At 40.8% G+C, this 24,433-nt stretch overlaps 1 protein-coding gene across 4 annotated transcripts in view; it reads left to right on the top strand.

The window, feature by feature from the left end:
• The first annotated feature begins 1,705 nt into the window (after positions 1 to 1,705).
• The window catches only part of MOB2 (MOB kinase activator 2), a 120,931-nt gene continuing 98,203 nt past the window's right edge, over positions 1,706 to 24,433 (top strand). The window contains exons 1-2 of one of the 4 annotated variants that reach the window (XM_069803604.1): positions 1,706 to 1,940; positions 2,642 to 2,767. In XM_069803604.1, coding sequence (XP_069659705.1) covers positions 1,924 to 1,940; positions 2,642 to 2,767 — 143 coding nt within the window. In that variant the 5' untranslated portion in view covers positions 1,706 to 1,923. Of the gene's footprint in view, positions 1,941 to 2,641; positions 2,768 to 24,151; positions 24,181 to 24,258; positions 24,324 to 24,433 lie in introns of those variants that run through there. The other 3 variants (XM_069803610.1, XM_069803605.1, XM_069803608.1) reach the window with 3 other exon arrangements.

Raw genomic sequence — 24,433 nt, 5'->3', positions numbered from 1 at the left:
TTGTGAAAAATCCTCGTCCCAGCCACTCAGTAAAGTATGCGGGGTTTTGCTGCAAGAGACCTCTTTCTTATCCTCTGCTACATTTTCTAAATGCAAAGATAACTAAAACTATAAACAATTAAAAGATAAAATGTAGGTGTTAAAGAAAAATATTCCATATGAACACAGACAACATACATTTTCAAGTTCTGGTCTTCCATTTCTTATATTACACTGCTGGATACCCAAATAATTATCAGGGTGACATTTTGTTACAGGAGAGCGGCAAAACAAAACAGTTACATGTTGTGCAAAGGGATCCCAAGCAGATTTCAAAATGAAGGTCGGTTCCAAAAATGGCGGCGCAATATGGTTTTTAATACAAAAGAATTCTACCACCTTTCCTCAAGACAGAGGGATACAAAACAACCAAGACACATTCTTATTAAATCACTCCCGTGACACCCCCTTGCCATGCATTACTAGCCCCAGGATAATGCTGCTGTGTTGGAACTGTTGTCAAAGTCAGTGTGATGGCTGGAGACCAACTCATCCTCCCTGAACGGGTGGGGCCACGGGTGGGTGCCTGTGGGATGAGGGACCCTGGGGACCCCCACACCCACGGCCCCACAGGGCTGGGAGGGCCCTTCGTATCCCAGGCACAGTGGGGTGGAGGAAGTAGGGCAGGGGAGGAGGAAGATGGCTCAAACAGCCTCTGAGAGATGGTCCTTCCCTCAGAAAGCCGGTGACTGCAGGGAGTCCAATGAAGTAACTGTCACTCCCCCATAACACAAATCGTTTTTAATTAAGACATGTGCCCAAAGCATGCGATCACCCCCAGCAGGTCTGCCTCTGTCAACATCTCCCCCTAAGCAGGTGCTGCTGATGGGGGAAATCAGTGAAGAGGACATCCATCTGGCATTGGAAATGCTGCACCTCAATGGTTTGCATGGAAAGGATTTCTCCTCTTTAAAACAGTTAGGATCGTTTACATCTCAAAGAGGCGCGGCGTCTGTGGGCGCGGGCAGGCGTTGTCCATCTGTTTTTGTGGAGCTAGTAGTCGGTCGATTATTTTTGCAATTAGCGGAAGTGAGAAAGGAAGGATTTGGAGTCAAAGAGGAGATTCCGGAGCACAAAGCGCAACCAGTAGCAGAAAGGACGAGGCAGGCGAGGGAGGCAAGGCAGCCAGCCTGTGTCCCACGTCCAAGGCTCCCGGACTCTCTCGGGGTGCTGGAAGGGGTGAGAGGAACAGCGGTCTGTGTGCAGGAGCAGCTTGGGTCAATGCCTGGGAGCCCCAGGCTTTCATCACCCTCACGAAGTAATTCTCTCTTGCGTGCAGGGTGGTGCAACTACCCCAGTGCTACCTCCGGGGACCTGAGCTGCCCCCAGGGAGCCCGTGGCACAGCGAGAACTGAACCGCTGAGGCCCCGTCCCAGACAGTGAAGTCCCCCCGGGGGGGACACGACAGGTAACGCTGGAGGGCCCTGGCCCGGGGACCAAGAGCCCCCAGCCAGGAGGAAGCCCCCTGAGGGGCCCCGCTCCCCTCAGCGCCCTCACCGCCCGGGCGTGCCAGGGCCCCCCAGGCCGTGAGAGCGTTACCGGCCGCGCCCGAACTACATTTCCCAGCGTGCCCCGGGCGCCGGCGAGGAGGGGGTGGAAGGCGGGGGGCCACTTCCGGGTTGGCGGCTGGCGGCCGCCAGCGCCGTGTGTTTACTTCCGGCCGCCCCAGTGCGCGAGTGTCAGGCTGAGGAAGGGACCCGGCGCAGCCTGGCGGCCGCCCCGCCCGCACCGCCCAGCCGGAGCCGGGCAGCCGGGGAGGCAGCGAGCGAGCGAGCGAGCGAGGGAGGAGCCCGGCCCCGGTGCCCGCAGCGGCGGCCCCCATGAGCGGGCGGTGAGCGGGGAGTCGGCGGCCGCGGGAGCTTCCCGGCGCGGCGGGACCCAGCCATGGACTGGCTCATGGGGTGAGTGGGGCCCCCCCTCTTCCCCCACGGGCCGGCACCCGCCTCGGCAGGCTTCCCCGCTCCCGGGCAGCCCGGAGCCGCGGAGGAGGCGGCGGGGGGCCGGCCGGCCGGCCGTGTGCGGGTAGCCGTTGGGGGCGCGAGGGCGAGCCGTTGGGCGCGTGAGGGGCGCCCGCCGAGCGGGGAGGCGCCGGCCGCCCTGTCGGGCGCGGGGCGCCCCGCGGGCGGCGCGAACGACCGCTGGGTTACGGGCGGCGGAGGTGACAGGCGGTGCGTTCGCGTCCCGCGGTGACAGCGGGAGGAAGCGTCAGGGAAGGCGGCTGGGGCAGACAGAGGCGAGCTGCTCTGGGTGTAGCCGGCTGCGGTGGAGGGAAGGAAGAGGTGCCCTTGTCCCAGGCGGCCGCTCTCCGAAAAAGTAACTTTTCCTTCCTTTTTTTGGGGGAGGGGGGGTATAGGAAGGCCGGGTCTTGCAGGTCTCCCTGCTTCCCACCAATACAGTGCGGGGCTAATCCCTCTGCAACAGAACATCACTTTAAACCGAAAGGCTTGCCAAGGTTTAAATGGCTTTCTGTGGCGAGGAAGAAGAGGCCTAGGCGGAGATTAAAGCCAAATCAGAGCCACGCCGGGGGGCTTGGATAGCCTGGGATTAATAGTGCTAATTACATGGAGACAGAAGGTAGGAAGCACTTTGCTGCTGGTTTTAGGTCTGAAAACCTCGGTGCGGGAGAGGGAGGTGCAGCTGACGGGAGTGACCTGATATACTACCGGTATCCCAAGCAAGATAAACTCGGTTACTTCTTGCATGAATTGTGCTGGCGACCTGGACTCAGGTGAACTGTGAATAATTATGCTTCGAAATCGCATGAGCAGTAGGTTTACGCTTCAGCAAAACCAATACTGCAGTGATAACTCACTGCCCTTAGTTTCTTCTTCACAGTAGTTCGGTCCGGTTCCTGAGTGTGATCTTTACCATCTAAGTTGCCTCCTTTTCTAATGTGATGTGCCTAGAATACAACATAAACGATTTTGTTGCAGTTGCTAGATGTGGTGTATTAGAAAGATCACTTGTGTGTGTGTTGCCTTTTGTCTGCAGCTGAACTGTTTGCTGGTGAAAGTATGGCACTTGTTATGTTTTACTCTAAGTTTGACCCCTCAGTCCGATGGAGGGAATCTTGAATACCTGTGGGGTAGATACTGATGGCTGGGTTTTCCTCCAGCAGGCTGAGCAGCAGAAATGCAGTGTTTGTGGCAAGTGAAGGGGTCTATGTGCCATGTACTGCAAGACTTGTGTCTTGTGAGTCAGAGAGCTGCACTCTATTATTACATGGTCTTAATGAAAATATGAAATACATTGTTTTGATTTGTTTCATAACAACCACAAAGCACAGGTGGTCTGTTATATTTACTTTGTAAAAGTAAAAGCTGAAGTGTCAAAAAGTGCCGCTGTAATTACAAAAAAGACAAACCCAGGACTTATGCAAGACATTTAGATGACTCAAAATGCCTCATTTACACAGTTGTACATATTTTGTGTGAATTATGTTGTGAAGCAGAAAGGAATCAAGGTTTAGTTTAGCCAAACTCTCAATATGTTAAAATGCCAGTTTTCTCATGAAAAATATTTTGGGCTTTTTGAAGTTGCTATGAAAAAATTGGCATTTGTTCTGTACTTTTTGACTTGGGGTGGGTGGATCCGTTCATGTGTGGAAAAAGACTTGCCTGTTTTCCCCATTGTAATGGGAATGGATCCTGAGTCATTTGTGCAGTTCCTCGCTTGTTCTTAGCTATTTCCCGATATGTTTCTTGCCTGACCAAACCCAGTATTGTCTCTCTGACGGTCTTAATGTTTTCTCCTTTAAAACTTTGTCAGTTCTCCTTGTGTGAATTTGGGAGGCGGGAGGTTATGGCAGGAAGGGAGAACATTGATATTTTGAAGAGGGAAGGGGTAGAAGGCCTGAGGGACCCTTTCTTATTCTGTCCCAAGTTATGGCTGCTGTTGGCAGCTATGTGTCTAAATGGAAACATCCTTCTTGCTGTTTGAGGAAGAAACTGGGGACATTCGCCTGCCAGGGCAGAAGTTTGGATAATGTCACTTGCTCAGCCTTTCCTTCAGTGAAAACTTTAGCTGTTTGGGTCTCTTGTGTGAGAAGGGAAGGGCTGCAGTAAAACCTGCAGAAATAGTAGGGAAACGGGTCACTCCCAGTACTAATCAGTTTGTGTCGATGTCTCTGGAGAACAAATTCTATTGGTTTGCTTCTTGGTGTTGTCAGTCTCTCCCAAATAAGTGTCACCACTAATAAAAGTACTGTGTTCTTTCTTATTCCTAACTGCTTTGGTAATGTGCTGGTTTGCAGTTACAGCTTTCCATGTGCTTTCCATACCCTTCTTGTATGTCTCATGTTATCGGTTGTGCTTTCTTAATGTTTCGGTGTGAGAAACAGCCTCTGTGTTTTAACTTAGTATTACTGAGAAATTAACCTTCAAGTGCAAGTGTGTTAAATTAGGCAGCAGTAACAGTTCCTTCTGTTCTGGAACTCTACCCTTCAAGCTCGTGTCGCATTTATCCGATAGACGATTTAGAGTGAGATCTGCTTTATTCCTTGCTGGTCCTCCCCTTCACTTGTGGTCTCTTGGAAAGTGGGGGAAGGGCAAGTTCTAATCATACGACAAAGGGCAGCAGCCCAAGTGTCTCTGATCGCCTCAGAGTGCTTAATGTACAAAAAAGGGAAGCTGAAGCTTATAAACAATAGTGAATTTATTACGGATTAACAAACAGCTATAGGCTTATGTGGTCACACAGCAAAACTTCTCTGGGTGCTGCCTTCTGTTCAGTCAAGTGCTTCAAAATCCAGTCAAGTCCTAGGGAAGAAAGCTGAAAAAAAAATGAGCTGCTGGCATGTTACAGTGCTCTGTTTAGCTCCAAAATAAATCCAAAGTCTTTTCTGTGGTTGGTTAGTATCTTTTACCCTTCTGCTGGATATAGCCTTAATACTGATATTGGTGAAAGACTATGGTTTCCTCAGTGCACTCTCTCAATTGAAGGAGAAAAAAAAAAAAGACCACTTTGAGCCTTTTTGTTGTACATAGGGTATATTTTCAGTGCAATTTTGACGAGGTATCAGTGTTGTTTAGTTGCTTTGCTCACCAGCATCTGACAGAGATCTATATTACCCTCTTTGGAAGAGATTCCAAACGTTTGTGTTACAAATAGCACTGATCTGCTCTTGAGGTTCAGAGCAGCAACAGAGGCATTGTTCCTTCAGTTATGAAACTTGCTTTTTAATTTGTTTTAAAGTTCATAATTAAAAAGGAGTAAAACATATTAATGGTACTAGTAAAACTGACACAGTGTCAGTTATTTTTAATCTTCAGCTATGATGTCTGATGCTGCAACACATTTTTTCATAATAGAGGAGGATTGTGTACTATAGCCTCTTTTGTGAACTGTTATGTAGAAAGGGGAGAGAGAAACAAACTATTTTGCCAACAATTACCTGTTAAACACAAAACATAATTTGGAGCTACATCTGTACTATAAACTTTGCAGGTTAATAGGCTATGCTGATTGAAACTAAGAAAACTGCAACAGTTTAACATAGCTATGATGGCAAAACACCTCTGTAGATGCATCTTAAACTGGGAATAAAACTACCTCTCCAGAAATGAGCTGGAGAGCCTTGTACAGGCTGCTTCAAAAGCCTTCAACATGTAGACCAGACCTATGAAAAGGGACTCTTAGTGAAGGAAATGGGCAGGGGGGGACATCTTCCATTTTTTCCTTTGCAAGAAAGCTTCCGTTTCCATAAACTAATTGTGTTCCCTCTCGACTCTTACTTGAATGCCTCTGAGCACAGGAAAAACTCTGCATCCTCAAGAAGTGAAATGCTACCTCTAAACTCTTCAATAAAGATTATCTTCTGTTGAATGTGTATCAATATTTCCTCTGCATCAGAGGACTGTGCTATTCCAGGATCAGGGTAAGCATCTCTCGTACTTGTGAGCTCCAGTGTCCACTCCTTTCACAGGCACTTCTGGTACCAGTAAAATGTCAGTGCCCTCATCAATGTGGCTTGGTTTCACTGTGGTACTGAGGACCCTTTTTCTTCTGAGGGAAGACTGCAGCACCTAGTGGCTTGTTAAAAATAAAATTTTAGATGCAAAACTTACGTTGTGTAATAAAACTTTTTTCTTCTGGACAGCAGGGTGTCTAGCTCTTCGGGGGGGATTTATGACAGTAAGAAATAAGTTGTGGGAGCATGCTAACTTTATGCAAGTGTATTATCTCTCTGCCTTTCTGTGCCTTATGGTGACTTGACAAAGATTCACAGCTCCTTCTTCCAGACTTTAATTAGAGTCTAAGTGGAGTAAAAGAGAAGGTGCTGTGTGCAATAGGGATTCCTCTTGTCTTTAATTTTTAAGTTGTAGGTCTTGCTATCCATATTGTCATACCATCCACTGCTGAATTATCTATTCTTTCATATGTTGCCCTGGTGACTTGGAAAGGAGGGCCTAAAAATGATTGAAGACTATCATTTTCTCATATCCCACATCTTCAGCTTTGAGGACAGTTAGAAAAGCAATAGCCTAGAAAGATCAGGAAAATACAGCTGGCAGAAGAAAAAAAGCAGAATATCAGAATATTTGTGCCTTGTCGTGGTTTAACCCCAGCCAGCAACTAAACTAAGCACCACGCAGCTGCTCAATCACTCCCCCCCAGTAGGATGGGGGAGAGAATCCGGGGGCGGGGTAGGAAGTAAAACTTGTGAGTTGAGATAAGAACAGTTTAGTGGGACAGAAAGGAAGAAAATAACAACAATAATAAAATGACACTAATACTAATAAAAGGGTTGGAATATACAAAATGATTGATGCACAATGCAATTGCTCGGCGCTCGCTGACTGATGCCTAGTTAGTTCCCAAGCAGTGATCTGCTCCCCCCAGTTTATATACTAGGCATGATGTCACATGGTATGGAATACCCCTTTGGCCAGTTTGGGTCAGCTGTCCTGGCTGCGTCCTGTCCCAACTTCTTGTGCCCCTCCAGCTTTCTCGCTGGCTGGACATGAGAAGCTGAAAAATCCGTCACTTTAGACTAAACACTACTTGGCAACAACTCAAAACATCAGTGTGTTATCAACATTATCCTCATACTAAATCCAAAACACATAACACTGTACCAGCTACTAGAAAGAAAACTAACTCTATCCCAGCCGAAATCAGGATATGCCTGAAGACAACACAGACAGGTTCGGTCTACTCAGGTGCTCTGTGATCTGCAAGATAAAGCAAGTAGCTACAGCTATAAAATGAAGCATGTCTAATCCGATATAACAGCCTTCACACTTGCAAATTTTTTGTAATGTCAATTAATCCATTGTAAACACCACATATATACACTGCCTTGCATAGTCTTCATCTTCACTACCAGGATAGCTATTTTCCATAATTGGAAATTATGTTGTATTAAGACAGCGCAGTAACTGTGCAAATTCAATCTTTTTGAGTATATACTATACTGATGATTTTTAACAAACAGTGCAAGAGAACTTCTCAAGGTCTGCATGCTGCTAGATTTGCCTAGTACAGAAGGCCTGTGTGTCATGCATTTATTTTATTTAGCTACAACTGTCAGGGGCTTAAAAGAAAGCTAGCAGTTTTTCCACTTGTTTTGGATATAGGATTTTGCCACATTATCCCAGCAGTGATTTTAAAGGCTAGAGGAAAAGTAACACATACTGCTGTTTTGTTGACTTCCATTTTGCATTTATGGAAGTGTCTTTAAGAAATTTCCTCATCAGGCCTTAAGACGCTGTCCAGTTCAAGATGCACTATGGTGAAATATGAGTAATATTGTTATGCAGAGAAGTCCTAGCCTTGAGCTAGAACAGCTAAGGACGAGATGTGAAAAAAGCACACTAATGTTCTAGTTCTGAATAAGTAAACATCCAATATGCTGATTTTTAAGCTGATAGACTAAATCATTGTTGCTTTTGAACGGGATGCATTATCATAGAATATCTCAAGTTGGAAGGGAGCCATAAGGATCTTCAAGTCCATTAATTGTAAGGAGTGCATCCTGTAGTGGGAACAGTGAGAAATCATGCAGCATACTTAGCTGTCAGCTTGTCTGGTGCGTAATATAGTTGAACCAAGAAGAGTACTCCTGTCTTTACCTAGCAGACTTTTATTTAAAAAGGTAGCTAATGATTTTTATTCTAGTTACTGTTTGAAACTTCCTAATTATAGCAAATATTTCTATAAAAAGGAAGGAAGGAAGAACATTGGAAGTTCTTCAGCTGCTGTAACCATAAGGAATGCTTTCCCCCTTCTTCCCTTTAGTCATCTTCAGTGGAGAAAGTCTACTGCCTTTAATAAGGCAGTTTTCCCCCTAGAAGCTCTCCTGCAACCTCTCACCTTTCACAGCTTGCATGGTGTGTATATTTATTTGTTGTTTTTTAACTGACCTCACAACAGGTGTTTCCCTTGCATTACATTGCCTGAAAATTCTTGGCTTCGCAGGCCATTTTCCCTACTTTGAGGGAGCTGAAAATAACAGAACCGGTAAACCAGACATGTCCAGTCCCATTGGGCAGGAAGTATTCATGTGTTCCTTATTTATTTCTGTTTATAGGTGTAACATTACCTATGGGGTCTGAGGTTGTTCTCCCCAGATAAATCTAGGTCTGTCTGAGCCACTTGTACTCAGTTCACCCCTTACTTATGAGACTTCGATATTATTTCATACACTTATCAGACATTAGCAGTACTAAAGAAGAAGCTAGCTGGGAAAACGAGTATAACATAGTCTGCAGATAAAAGAATATCTCCATTAAATATTAACTTGTAGTATTCATTAGTATAGTAGTAAAAAGGTACTGTTAGTTTGAAATGGGAGTTTCCAGGGCTATCAGAGTTGTAGAAAAGGAGTCAGGACTGGATGGGATGAGAGCAATTTAAACTTTTCAGGCATGTTGTTCCCTTAGGTCTCTCTAGTTCTGAAAGTGCTCGGTTATATTACTGAGATTGTCACTGTTAAGGCTTTTCTGCTGTAATGCAAAGCAAATAAAAAATAACTGCAGAGCCTTGCTCCCTGAAGTGTCCTGGTATAGTTAGTTATTGATTTCTTGGAGAAAATGCCAAATAAATCCTTCATTTTGAAACCCGTGTTACTTAGCAAACCACAGAATTTGTATCAGACAGTTACTTTCCTTTGGTCAGTACAATGCACGTGAATACTGGCTTGTTGTTATGACAGCATTCTTTTTCCAATGACAATTTTATTGAGGGACAAGAAGAGTAGGTCAATCTATCAATCTTAAGGTCCCTAAAGTAAAATGAACTATTACTTTCCTTAGAAAAAGAGTTGAGCATTCTAAAAGGGTAGCAATACTCCTTCCTTGCATCTCTGCATGCTACCTTCTCCTTTATGCTAGCATCAGTATTCAGGAAGGCTGATAGGTTAAGATGCTTAGCTGACTGAAAACTAATTTTTTTTTTTTTTTTTTTTTTACTTTTTTTCCTCTCCTAAGGTTAGTTTTCAGCTAAATGAGTTCCTGCGGCCTGTTTGTGTAGCTACATGAATAATGTTAATAGCACTATGGAGATGGTGAGAACATAAAGCTTAGGGAACATTCTTTTTGGTGGCATCAAGGACTTAAATCAATTGAATGTAATCATGTAGTAATGTGACTATTAGTGGTAATTACTCTGCAAATAATTAGTGATTTTCTGATGATGTATCCTGCTTGAACTGTTTGGAAGAACTGCAGAATGTCTGAAAATAGGAGATGCTATGACTAGGCTAGTATCTTGGAGCAGGTAATGGCTTCAGAGCACTGTCACAGTTGCTGTCCTACTGTGTTACATTCAGTTTATGGCTAAACTATAAATATACTTGTGGTGAACTGGATATTTATGAATAAGTCAGAATTTATAATTTGCTCTAAATCATGTTTCATCTGCGTGAGAAAAGTGCTGGCTCTGTCATGGTATGAATGTGAAGGTAGGTAGGATTTTGTGTGCCTGGCTGGATCCAGCAGTCTGATTCAAGAGAGTTTTCAGGAAGCTTGGTTCATGCATGATGGCCTACATAGCTTTGCCATATTTCACTGGCAGTTTCCATCTGTTACATCTACTGGATGTGGGCCCAGAGCAAGCATACTTGAAAGAGCAAAATTAATAAGAGACTGCAGTTTTTAGATAGCTGTGTATACAAGTTTGAACTCAGTGTTGTCAGATCTGCATATTCTGCAACCATTGGTGACCTATTAAACAACTTTAATGTGGGTTTCTGCTAGTGGAATACTACTGAAGTAATGTTGTGCATCATTTTTAACCCATGTTTAGCCTTCTACAATTAGTGATAAGGTTGTGAAACTTACTTGCTAGGTTCAGTTTTTTAATGCCCTCCTTAGCAATTTTTCCACTCATCTTATTCTCCATTAAAAAAAGAAAAAATCAGACCGTGTCCTTCACTGTACTAAGTTTTATAATGAATAAATGTGATTTTTAAAATTCATTTTTGCAGTCGTGTTGTTTATAATATTACTGGAGACTGTTATGTCAGTGAGATACTTAAGGAAGAACTGTTGTGTTGTGACTGTTCCAGAACTTCAGTTGCACTCTAGGAGTTTCCCTGCTCGAGACAGTGTGCAGTAATTTTAAATGCTTTAATTTTGGAGTTAGAATGATGAGTATAACTGTAAATAGCTGAACAGCAGTACTATAATGTTAGAATTTGGAGGGGGGAAAAAGTGGCAGTTTTGTCTGAAGTTAGTTTCCTTTCATTCTGCCAGCCAAGAGAAACTGGTCAGGGTGCAAGTTCTTCACACAATCCACAAAGCTCTGTTTCTGACTGTGGAAAAAGAGCACTGATTGCAAACATAAAAAAACCCAAACAACAACAACAAAAAAAAACAACAAAAAAACCCCCACCAAAACCCAACCAAATTCCCCCCCAGAATTTAGATACAATTTTCAAGGCCCTGAGGAATGTCAGATATTAAACTGGAATCAAGAGAGGAATGACTGTCATAGACCAAATTCCTTCTTACTCTGAACATTCAGAGTAAATCCATTAAGCTAGAATGTAAGCATGCAGAAAACTGTATTTTTAAATGGTCCAGATCCAGTAACTTGAGCTCTTCAGAATATAACCTGCATGCTTCTCCCCCCCCCCGCCCGCTTTCTTTTCTTTCTTCACTGTTCAGGTTAGAAAGGTGTTCATTGAATATTTTTATCATCAGCATTCAGTGACTGGATCACTACTGTCCCTTCTCTACACTGAAATGTGTAAATAGTTGGGACTGTGACCTGAGAAGTCTCATAGTATTTATACATAAAGCACAGAATTTGTGTGAAACAGGATGCGCAGAGGTGACCTTGAGACTGATTTTTTTTAACTGCTTCATTTTACAACCTTAATGTTCCTTCAGTCTAGAATTTCCTAATTTAGATAACTTCTTTCTTTTGTATGGTTCTTTGTAAAACAGCAGGGAGTTGTTCAGGAAAGGCTTTGTTCCATACAGTATTTCTTAACAGGTTATGCAAAACTGGATAGAGTTTGTTTTTTTTTTTTTTTTTTAACAACATGGTGTTTTGTGTCTTCTTTGCGGATGGGCTCAGATTACAGAGTTAACTCCGTGGTTTCAAGTTTGTGTCAGGTGTGATAAACGATAAATAGTTTTCTTTTCAGTCAGTGTTCTCTCTGATGATGTCCAGGTGTTGCTGGAACTCCAGTCTGTAATCTTCATGATTGTCATGTCTAATAAAGTGTTTGTCTGTGACTGCTTTCCATCAGATATAAAAGGGACTGAGTTGGTAGTGAGGGCTAATAACTTTTATTAGACCAACAGATGTACTTGGGGAAGAAACCAAAAGCTTCTGGGCATACTTATACCTCTTGTTTATGTTAATAGGCTGTCTTGAACAAAACCCCATGTTAGTACTACAGCTCCATGTCAGCTGGATAAATCTCACCTGCTGATTTAGCAGGGGGCTGGTACATTTTTAAGGAGCTGACCAGCCTACATTCAAAAAGGCACAGGTGGGCACTGGTCTTGCTATTTAAGGTTACCTGAATCTTTTCTAGGAAAAGAAAGAGATTAGGAATGGGAGTATTTGCTGGTTCTGGTCTAGGGTATCCAGATCCTCAGAGGTACCTAATCCCCTTCAATATTGTCTTCTCTTTTGTTCTGTGAGCCAGCCTTTCTTGGTTCATTTGTAATTTCTGGTTAGGGTGCGTGTGCTAACCTGCAGTCCTGACGTATTTTCAGGTGATGTTTGTGTCTGCTTTTTGTTGTAGCCAGATAGTGCCATTTTTTGAATTAGCTGATTTTTGAGGTTTGGAAGAAGTCTGACTGGTAAGAGATGAACGGAAGAAATAATGAAGAGGATACTTCAACCTAATGACTACAGCTGGTGGTGTGGTTTTTGGTGTGGGTATTGTTTTTGTTTGTTTGGGTTTTTTTTGTTTGGGTTTTTTTTTGTGCCTCCTCCCCCCCTTCTAGTCTTAATCTTGTAAGGTAGAGGGTCTGTTGGGTGCCCCTCTGCTGCTTGATTTTTTGGGCATTAAGGAGTACTGTTCCTTCTATGCAGTATTCCTGGATGGGCATCTATAACAGTTGTTCTTATTGTGTCCATTCCTCAATTGATTATTGCGGTGCTGTTGGTTATGAGCAATTTTTGAAGACTAACCTGAATTTTCAGTTTTTTTCAGATGTATTTATTAATGTTTCTTATTAGGCATATAATAGGCCTTTACCATGTGGTCTGGCATAGCACAGGTTTTAGCTTTGAGTTGTGGGTGCTATTCAAAATGCTGAATTTGGTGATTTGCATTCTTATAACCCCAGAATGTCTGTAATGAGGTTGTCTCTCTTGCCCCACCCTGCTGAATATGAAGGTACTGGCTTGAGTCACTTGAGCTTGTTGAGGCTTGAGCTGGTGCAGTAAAGTGCTATGAACACTCATCTATGAAAGGGGAGATTCTGTGTTAATGCCTGTAATGCACAGCTAGGTATTTAGCTGCAAGTTTATAGGCAACGTGGTTGGCTTACTTTTTAAAGGGTGGCTTTTCTGTTCTCACACAGTACTGTAAGATGGTGGTTTTTTTTTTTTTGTTTTGTTTTTTTTTTAAGTGTTTATAAGTGTTTTCCAGGCTCGTTTCAGGCAGGATGTGCCTAGTCATCCACTAAAATGTAGGCAGCTGTTGCTATATGTGGTATAACTTTCCAGGTGGGCAAAATATTATTTAGATGTTCACAGACTTGCATGTTCTCATTATTGTTAATAGAATCAATGCTTTTGTTTAAATCAAGTTCGTCTTGGTTTTAGGTAGAGTGAAAACTTACTAGGTTGACTGGTTGGGAATACTTGAAATTAGTAGTCTTGTTAATGGAGAAATATTTTCTGCAGTTCATGAAACACATGCAGTGTAATTATCCACTACCTTGCAGGACAAAATCACTTGCTGGTTTGTTTTTTTCAGCAGAATGTATGTAGTCCTTTTTCGAAGTAAATAAAATAAGAAATATTCTTGCTTAGTAGATCTATTGAATTCCCATGTTTAAACATTTTATTCGGAAACATTTTTTTATTTTCTAGTTGGCAAAAATTTCTTGAGAAGGAAGTAACTTTATTATAAAGACAGACTCATTTTGGCACATTGGTTCTACTTGTTTAGGGTGTGTCAGCTATCTGCAGTATTTCTGAGCCAAGCCAAAAATGTAAAATAAAAGGGTGTTAAATATTTCTGTGGGCATCATGAATTAAACTAACATGAAGGTTGTTTAACTTCTGAATGACAATGTCCATGAATGTTTTAATGTGTTTTAACAGATACAATTCAAATTCCCTCTTTTAACTTGATTTCACTTCCCATGTAGAAAAGCACTCTCGCAATGACAAACAGTAAAAAAAAAAAACCAAAACAACCAGCCATTGCTGTTCAAGTAAGAAGATAGAATTTGAGCAAAGAGGAAGCAAATATAGGAATAAGGATGGTGCTCATACATGTAGTAAAACTTAGCACATACATCATTATTTCCTGTCTGGGTATAATAAAGGAATAATAATTATTTTCCATTATTACAAAGAGCTTGATATTTCTATAAAATACTGCACACAGTAGTATCTTATGTAGAATCAGTGTTTGTAATTGAACCGTAGCTGTCAAAACAAATGCACGAAGAACTTGGATCCGGGGAATTCCAGTATATGCTTCACCTAAAGGAGTAATTTATCGTTCATCCAGTGAAATGCTGTGGCCTGATTTGTCACAGGTGCACATTTTGCAAATAGACACCTGCAACATGCTACCCATGTATCACAGTATGCTGTCTGTTGTGACTTTTCAGTTGCCTGTGGCTGCGAACGTTATTGCCTGCCCTTTAATCCCTAGGCCAATAGCATAAATGTTTGCATATAATATTTTCTTCTACTTGTGGACTTCGCACACTTTATTACAAGGTGTGGATGTGGTTTGTTTGGGTCTGTGACAAAGGTTCTAGTTACAAAGGTTCTAGTCTTATTTACACCAAACATCAATGTATGCAGTTTGATGGTATCACAAGTCAGGCCAAAAGATACTACTGATGAGTCTCAAGGGCTAAGATGGATTAACGCTGATGTCTTCTGAATGATGTGAGATTTGAACTTGAGGGCACCTAACGATGAGATCAGTGTACCCTTTGTGGACTACACAGTACCTGAGTGGGAGAGAACCTTTGCTTTCTGGAGGGCTTGATTTGATAGCGCGATGGAAAAGGAAATGTGATTGGGCTGAAATGTGCAACTTTGTGCAAAATTGTGTCCTTTGCCATTTCCTTTGAAACTAGAGGTTAGTAACTGCTCCATGTTTGCTGCTCTTACTATGTTGGTCAAGTACTCTAGAAGTCAAACTAGACATCTGTTAAATGAGCTATGAAAAAGTGCATGAGGCTTGGAGGACGTCAAAGGCTGTTATAATGGGGGAGCTAGACTGCACATGCAAACCAAATCTACCCAGAGCTTTTTGTTCCTAGCAAAGTGAAATGTGAAGATGTACTACTTTCTCCCTATTCCTCTTAATTCTGTGATCCACTATCCTAAATCTTACACTTTTTAAAAATGGCACACGAAGTTTTACTCGCTAGATGAAGGGAGAGTTAATTTTACCTCTTTGGTATTGCTGACCAAACAATGAAGTAGATCTGGTCTGTATTAGCTAAAATAAGAGAGATAATGCATCCTAGTTTTGGTATGTTTTGGATGAAAAATACTGCATCATTATGAAAGGATGTTGCCAAAATGAAGTCTCTTAAAGAGTCTAACTGAAATTGCCTGTCCCCTTATCCTTTTGCTAGTGTATGCTCAAGTATATGGACTTTTTACATTAAAAAAAAAAAAAAAAAAAGAGGCAGGACCAAACAGCTGTGGGAATACCTAATCCAAATTGGATCTGTGTTCCCACTGAAAGTAATAATGTGGCTGCTCACAGGAACTATCCCTGTGGCTTGTTTCCCCAAGATCCCTGGAGACTGGTGATGTGGGTGGAGTGCACAGGACATGCAGTAAAAATACCGTGAGATAACCTGTCCAAAAAGGAGTCTAATCTCCAAGGAAGACAATGGTTATCTTATAGCCATGAGCTACTCATTAACTCAGGGTTCCTAAACCAAATATTATTCTAGAGTGACAGCCAGCTACTAACGTGAAACTGTTACTTCCTTTTTAATCTCATTTTGGATTTGCTTCTTTGTGCCAATTTTTTGGAATTCAGTAGTAAAATGACAATGTGAGTATCGCAGCAGGCACTGTCTCAGACCTCCAAAGAAAGAATGAATTCTCCAATATGCTCTTGTTACAAAATCAAACCCAGAACTTCAGATTAACTAGGTTTCAATAAATACTTGTTCTGCTTCATCATGTGGAAAAGCAACAAGTTCAAAAGTGTGGGGAGAATAAGGCAAAAATGGGTTTAAAGACAATTGAATTGCCAGCATACTTTTACAATAAAGAACAATGTTGGTGTCTTGCATAACAATAGAACATTGGACTACTAATAAGTAGGAAGAATTGTTGTATACAGCCCATAGTTGAGCTATAGCATTTAAATTGTATGATTCACTAAGGTAAATAATACAGTTCTGTAAAGATTAACCACATTAGCAAGAGTACTAACTAGGATAATACTGGTTTTCCATCCATGCATCAAAGCCGAGCAGTCAGAGCCAGGAAGAAATTTCTCTTGAGTTATGGTGTTGGGCAATTAGCTGCATTTCCAGAGATTTATGGAGTCTTCTGAATAGCTTCAGTGTTGGCCATTGTCAGAAATGGAATATTGGGCTTGGTACGCTCTTATTTTGCATTACACATGGTCCTGTGATGCGGAGGTAGATATCCAGAACATATTTACATAACAGCACAGTAAAGCTTAATCTTTTCTTCTGTTTGCAAATACCTCCCCTTTCAACATACAGGAAGTTGAAATACTTCATAAAAATCTGGTTGTTACAGGGGGACAAAAATACAACTCGCTTCCAAAATAACTTTTGTAACACTCTCACTTCCAAACCTGTTTTTTCTTACAAAAGTACTAAATGTATTAGTTGGTGATTCCATTTTAAGTTTAGAAAACTTTATGAAGTACTAATGCAATGCTTTTCCTGCTGTTCTTTAAGTCAGGGCTACTTGTGCATTTGCACCTCTGTGATGTGTCTTTCAGAAAGATTAAGAAATTGGTATCTCTTCTTCCTTGTTTTAAATTAATACCTTTTGGACTAAGGTCAACTTTTTCAGCTTTATTGTTCATGAAGTCAGCTGTCTTGTAAGCATATTTCATTCTTGCGTTTGTTTAGAGGCCTTGAATTACCACATCTGGTTCCTAAGGATGACAAAGCCACTCTTTTTCTGGTATTTACTGTTCTCTATTGTTGAAATGTCACCTTTGGGACTGTGACTGTCATTAGACATATGTTAATCCTTGTAGTAACTTTTAATGATATTGATAATGCAATAATAATGAGGGAAAAAGATTAAATTGGTTCTTGGGGGAAAAGATTTGAAATTCCGTGGAATTAAAAGTATCTCAGGATGTTAATATTGAATCATGGTGGTGCTCTTCCTTTATTACTAGTTTTCTAGAGGTGAAAATACACCAGATTTTTTCTTGCTTTCCCAGAAAGAAGTAAGAATTAAGATGGAATCTATTTTAACATCAGCAAGAATAGAATGTAGATTTGGAAACAAGGCCACTTGTATGTATATGAGCTATGTATATGAGTTGTATTACTGATCAACTGTTCTTTTTCTAATCTGTACTTGCTTGTTATTTGTTTTTGAGAAAGAGCTATAATAAAAAATCTGCTTGGATTGGGGATGCATTTTCAGAGATGCCAGATGGTACATTGGCCTTGGTCTTCTTGAAGCTGCAGTGCTTCCTGAACAGTTTAAATACTTAAAACTTGCATACTCCTCTTGGCTGTTCTGAGGTGAAACTTCTGAAGTTTTAATAAAGTTTTGTCACAATCTGAAGGGTTGGTTTCAGTCTATGGTAATTTTGTGTGATTTAAAGAAAAAAAAACCCAAAAAACCAAACCCAACAATTTCAATATAATGTGAATGTTTAAGCACAGTTTACTAATTATCATCCTGCAGTAGGGATTACTTTAGCATCTGGAAATGTGAAACAAAAAGGTCATGGATTGAAGGTGCTTTCCCTAAATGTAATTGCCACTTAGTGAATTTCCTCTCCCCCAGAATGCTAATGGTGAAGATTGCTGATAGAAAAGAATAATAATTACTTTATTTGTCTCATTAGGTGAGTGCTTTACTTATTGGTGTGTGGGTTTTGGGTTTTTTTTTTTGCATACGCACAAGGGAGATCTCAGCATGTGATCTAAATACACTTTATGTTTTTAAAGTTTTATGGTTGGTAACACGCTAGCTTAACAATCCTAGCTGTATTTTATTTATGTAGTATAAATACAGGAGAAAAGTCTTGATCAGGAGACATATAAATAGTACCTAAGTATGTAGATGAAGAAAATATGATTCTGTTGGGTACTGCAAGGAGTAATACACAACCATGCCTGTTCAAACAGCTGACCAGTTGAATACGACCTCTGATTTGTTGGTATCATGCTGCGAATAAATTAGGTTTGTGTAGTGACTGGAAATGACTTTTTAATATTCCTTGGAACTGTTTTCACTTTAGGCTTTTGAAAATCCACTGCTCTTCCCTGGCTTCGTTCTTTAGTAGGTTTTAAATCAAATTGGTACAAACACATGGCGTACATGGTGTTGTCCTCGTAGATTTTATGAGAATTTGCATTGGTTTAGCTAACACAGTTCAAAAGATAACTAAAGTATGACAGTGACCAACATTTGAGTCTTGTACCTCAGCTCTTCCCAGTGAGATTTCATTTCCTTAAAAATATGGTAGAACTTGACTTGTTCAGATATTATAGTCTCCAAAATCTCTTGGAGAAGATGAAGTGCTTTATCATCTAAAGGATGACCTCATCATATGCCAAGGGAGCAAATGAGGCTGTAGCAGCTCTTATGAGCCTTTATTATGAAAAGTTGTGCAGATTTTTTAAGTGCTGCGTCTCCTTTGTCCTTTTTCCTCTAGAAGGTATACCTTTTACCAAAACAAGTCAATGAAGAAGTTGCTGATAAATTCTTTGGATAATTTTGAAAGTAGTTCACGTAAGGGAGTGGAAAGGAAACAAAGAAAAGTTAAAAATACAGTGCCTGTTTTCTCAGATACATGGTGCCAGCAACATGTTTGTAACCTCCATGATAGACTTCAGTACGATATATTTTGTCGAAAGAAAAGCTGTCTGGATTTTTAGCATGGCTGTGTCAAAGCAGGAGATTCCCTTTTTGTAAGGGAGAACTATTGCTTTCTAATGCTCCAGTTTTTCCCTCCAGTAAGTTTACTGAGGACAGCATTTTTCTTGCTACACCTTGCAATACTAAAAAACAGAGCTGATGTATGCATGAACTAGGAAAGTTTCTGAAGACTGATTATCTTAAAAAACCAAGTAATGACGTTGGTATTTTTTGTTGATCCATGTTAGACTACAGCTGTGAGTGTTCTCAGTGGTTTGGGTAAATAAATTTGTGTTCAGACATTGGAATGATTGTCCATATGCCACAGTAGCCTCTGCTTGCTTTAATTCTCATTACTGTACCTATGAGGGAGATATTTTTACCCAGTATCTGACAAGCGTATACAGATTTCTTTTGTGTGTATCATTGTCATAGCTTCATTGTCATAGCTTGATATTATGAGAACAAAAGAAAGCTGGGGACCCTAGTGAGAATGTTAGAGAGGGATTAACAGAGCCTTGTAGCTATGGAGTTAAGCTGGGCTTCTGTTTTCACTACCAATGACATCTTGAATTATGCATACTAGGGATGCTTTTAAACACAGAAGCAATAGGAAATAAGACAGTTTGCTTCTAGCTTGTATTTCCTGCAGGGCTTCTTGGATTTGCCTTCCAGTTAGACAACAGCATTTGGAACATAATCTTGTTGCTGTTTATTTCTTTTGCTGGTTATGTAAAGCACCAGGCTTGAATCTGTTCTCCCCTTGCCCAAATCTTCCTTGAAGATGTAAGTTGGGAACATGCATGCAAAAAATCTCGTTGTGCGCATCCTGTTTTCAAATTGTGTTATTGCCTTCAGTCTTGCGCTCCTAACTGAGAATGTGGCTTGAAGGATGTCTTGTGCTTGCATCTGACAAAGTTGGTGAATGCTAAGGATAGAAGTGCATATGTTCATGAATGGTGTAAGAGTTGAACAACTAGCAAGGTTGTTTTAATTAATGGATGTATTTGTAGCTTTTTTAGAAGTATTTTGTGATGATACAGATACCTAAGTAGTCTGAATTGTGGTTCAGTTTTTTGTTTTTTTTTTTTCCTCGGGGTATGTATTAAGAAAAAAGTAGTCTTGTAGCAGTTTGAATATTCATGCTGTCATTATGGAACAGTGTAACCACAGGTGAACTTGCACAAATACTGAAAGCAGCATCCTGGAACAGAAATATAAACTTCTCCCTTCCTACTGCTTTATTTATTTCAAATGTGCAGATTGCTGAGGTAAGCAAGCCTGCAAAGTTGAGATGGGTTAGCTGTAATAGGTAAGTGTTAACTCCTGTGAAAACAAGCCGCCTTCCATTACCAAGCACTTGTGAGTGGCCTGTTGCTGGTAACTTGCTAAAGGGTGACATAATTTGCAATTCTCATAGTGCAACAGCCTATTCCTGCCATGCTGAAATACCTCTGAGGATTTTGGTATATGCTCACTAGAAATACATTCATATGATTTTGCTTATGGGTTTAATGCAAAAGCAGAATGACTGATGGAAATTAAGTATGACAAAACGAGGAGCTTTTAGAATGTATCAATGAAGTTTTACTAGGAACATGACTGGTATTACTCTAGCCCTGTCTCAGTGGTCTTTGGTATTAAATTGCTAATACAAGGTACTGATTAGGATCTTCCCATTCAGTGAAATCATATTGCTTCATCTTTTGTAGGCTACTGTAAAACAACCTCTTAAACTAAGGTAGTTAGAGTGTTGATAAAAAGTAAAATATGCCTTCATCTATGTAAAAAAGCATAGGAGCGTAGAAGGTTTCCTGGTCTTTTAAGTGCTCTAAAACAATAAGACTATTTTTTGCTACAGATACAGAGAATTTAATCATAATACTGCAGTATGGATTTCATCATTCAGCCCTTCCATGTCACTCATTTCTGTACCTAGAATTTGTACTGTACCACCTAGAAACTGTGGTATCTCTTGTTTCTGAGCTTTGCTAAAACTTAGATAATTTTTATTTCAACAGTGTTTGAGGCTGGATATACTGAATGAAATGGCAAATTTATAATGCATAGTTTTTTGTTTAATTTTCTTTTTTTTTTTTCTATTAGAATTTTCCTCCCTATGTCTCCTGTTGAGAATATTTTCTATCATTATACAGGAGAAATGGTGCTAATGTTTGTTTTGTCATATAATGAATAAATCTGGTTTGGAAAGTTCCTCTCCCTAATTCCTATCTTTAAAGTCTTTGTTATGGTTCTAATTAGTAGATATTAGCATATGTATCAAAATGCAGAATGTGCAAGTACTATTTGGAAAATTAAATGCTAGGTTTAGCTCATCATTTTGTATCATTTGGATTTATTTTGAACAACATTAGCACACTGAAGTATGAAAACTATAAAATTATGGCATAAAATCAACATCAATAAAAATCTGTCTTACACATGGCTTTTCCTCTCCCAGTATCCATGCAGCTGGGAAAAAAAAAAAAGAGCATTATAACAAGTGTGTTGCTACTCTTCATGACTGAGACTGGAGAAGGTAAATGTGGAATTATCAATGTGGCATTGAAAAGGTAAAAACATTAAAGTGCTTTTATAATACTGAGAAAGAGATGGGGTGGATCACTTTGAGGAGAATTTTCCGCTTGAGCCAAAACAAGCACATATTTGTTTTGCCCGTTGTAATAATGTGCCACCCAACATACATGTTGTACCACTACATCTGTAGTAACCACAACCATAGGGCTAGAAGAGCAGGCCTCAGCCCCAGGGAGCTCTGGCTACATTAGGAGTTGTGCCCAATCAATTCTACTGTGATCCTTCCTCTGTTTTTAAAAACTGTTCTTCTGGAGAAGGTGAGAAGAGAGGCATTGACTGCTGTGGAACTTCTTAGTTTTGTTAGACTTGGCATAAATATCTCATGTTTGGTACCTTGTTCTGCTCACTACCCACTACATCTCTTGATTTTTGATTTTTTTATTTCCTAATACATACACTTGACTTTCTCTTCGGAAGAGGGTTTTAGCAACAACTGAAGGCTATGTAAAGGCAACCTTGAAGGCTTTTCTCTGGAACTGACCTTTAAATATACAGATTTACAGGGAGTAACAGGTCTTTATAAAAAGCACCACAGTATCCTATAACAAAAATCTTGGTATCACACAAAGACTATGTATTTTATGCCGTAGTACCCTGAGCACTTTGTGCCAACTGGACTGCCATGAGAAGTGCTCTCTTCTCACTACTTCAGCTGTTTATTCCCCTTTCTTTGCCAGCTCAAGTGCTTGAGGGATCTCATTGGGAACTGGATCGTGCTAGTGATGCAGGTTAAAACTAATGGAAAGAAAACAGCATTTCAGTTCAACTGGGATCAGTTCCTGATCCAGTTCACTGTACTGCTGCACAAATACCTCTGCATGGGAAAGGCACAGAGGGAAGACTGAGACACCAGGAGTGATGGAGGGGGAGTGGGATCAACTCTAATGGTGGTAGTGACAGTTTGCTGGCTTAATGTATTTCTGGAACTGTGATGTTAGGTGCTATGGTCTCAGAAACTCGTTATGTACTAGACAAGATGAAACTAATTTTTTTTTCTATGAAAATCTCTAAAATAATCCATTTTCAGTGAAGTAATATGTCCTCTGAGAAATAAATAATTGTTCAAATGTCTAGAATGTTGTTCCTGTCGTTTGCTACAACTGTGGATCCAGAAATGTCACTATGAAAGAATATGTTTCTGTTTGGAGGAAGAAAAGTAACTTCAAATCTGATGACAAAGTGTAATCAGTCAGAACGGCAAAATCAGGCTGCCCTGGTAAACACAAGAGTAGCGGGGCCAGCGCAATTGCAGAAAAAAGCAGCGTGTCAACTTGCTGGGTATCCTGTTTAATTGCTGCAGATCTCGTGAGGGTTTGTGGTGATGCTTTGTACATACATGTGTGAATTTTCTGGGGAAAATGCTAATTAGGTTGATATGTTTTAACAGATGCTTTAGCACACTTTCCATGAATGTAGTTTTTAGCTGAGATTTAGCCTTTCTAACTTGATGGAAGTATAGTTTGTATATCGGCTTATTTTCTGCTAAAATCAGACTAGCTTTCTTTTATATTCAAGTTGCTTTGCTACAGCAAAGTGAATGCAAATCAGACTCATTCTGTATCATTTCTTTTGTGTTCTGTCACCCTCTATGGTAATAGCCAACAAAAAGCTCAACTCCAAGTTATGTCTCTCTTTTGCTAGTTTTTTCTGCTGACATAACGCTCCCTAATGGGGATGCCGTGTATCCTGGGGACGGAATGGATTCCCTTTGTGGGGTAGTCAGATGTAATCTTTTGGTAAAGGACTGACTTTGATAAAACACACTGCCCATTTCTGGATGCAGCTGTTATGCATGAAATCCTGTTTATTGAATGTGCAATTATAGAAGAATAACGATAAACGTCCTCACTTTCTCTTAGTGCCACAGATGGCAAACTCGTGCTGGTCAGGGAACCAAAGAGAAGTTAGGAAGTAGGATGTGCATCATATACTGTCTATTGCCACATGCTCCCAGCTAGACGTCTTGTGATGTGAAAATCCAGTGTGTAACTTACAGAACAAAAATACACTTTAATATGAAATGACATGAAGTTCTTGACTAAAATCAATTATAACAGAATGTTCTTAATTCACTTTCTCTGCAAGTTGTACTTTGTTTTGTGACTCACTGAAGATGGCTGTAATTTTGTTCAACCTGATGTTACCTAGCTGCTGTTCAGAGTACATTCATTCTTGTGACTCAGTTCACTCTTAAAATTCCTGATTTTGTGTACTTTTTTCCAGTAATATTTGTGCTTCCAGGATGCAAGGGGCAGTGCATCGATACACTTGTTACAGGACCAAGCATTCTGTGGTCGGATGCAGTGCTTCAGAGATCTCCAGTGTGTTGTGAAATGCAGCCATGTAGGTTTATCAGGAGCAGCTGTTTTTGTTTTGTGGACGGATCCATCTGGTGTGGAGGGGGGAGAGAGTGCTGGTGGCTTTTAGAGATTAGCTGGTGACAGTTTTGCTTGGGAAGTGTACCAAGTTTTAGCAGAGCTACTGTAACAGAGATAGGGGGTGAAAAGGGATGGTTAAAAAACCAGAAGCTCTGCTAATCTTTTTTGTGTCAGAAGAAGCCTTCAGGATTTGGTTATCTGCATGTGGGTCTAACTGCAGCCTTGATTAGAGGAGTGCCTAACACTTCCTACTTCAGTAAAGATCTGGCTGAGCTGTTACAGATGACATTTGGACATACAAGGCCTAGATGAGGAGTCAGAGCAGCTGTGTCCTTGTGCAGGCGAGAGGGAGACTGTCCAGTTTATTGGATTACCTCGTCAGATCATGGCAATGCATGCTGCTTAAATCCCTTGGGGTAGGGAGTGTCGAAGAAGGGATGGCTTATTTTAGGTAAACTGATTTAGACAGCAGTCCATTTTCTTGTTCCTTTTCTGCTGAGAAATTTGGGAACACTTCACGAAAGGGTAACGTTCAGTCTTCGAAATGTTCACGTCTGGTGTTGTGGTATTTTGTGGGCAGAAGCTGCGTGGCAGGTATGAGCTGGGCAGAGGGTCTACAGCAGCTTGATTAGTTTCTGTGCCTTTTGTTTAACTTCAGGAAGTGGTGGGTGAGTGCTTGCTTTTAATGATATTCCTACTCTCCT

Source organism: Haliaeetus albicilla, chromosome 16 (assembly GCF_947461875.1).
Source record: "Haliaeetus albicilla chromosome 16, bHalAlb1.1, whole genome shotgun sequence".
NCBI classification, from domain to species: domain Eukaryota; kingdom Metazoa; phylum Chordata; class Aves; order Accipitriformes; family Accipitridae; genus Haliaeetus; species Haliaeetus albicilla.
Note: the sequence above shows the minus strand (reverse complement) of the source record. Positions and strands in the feature narration are given on the sequence as shown.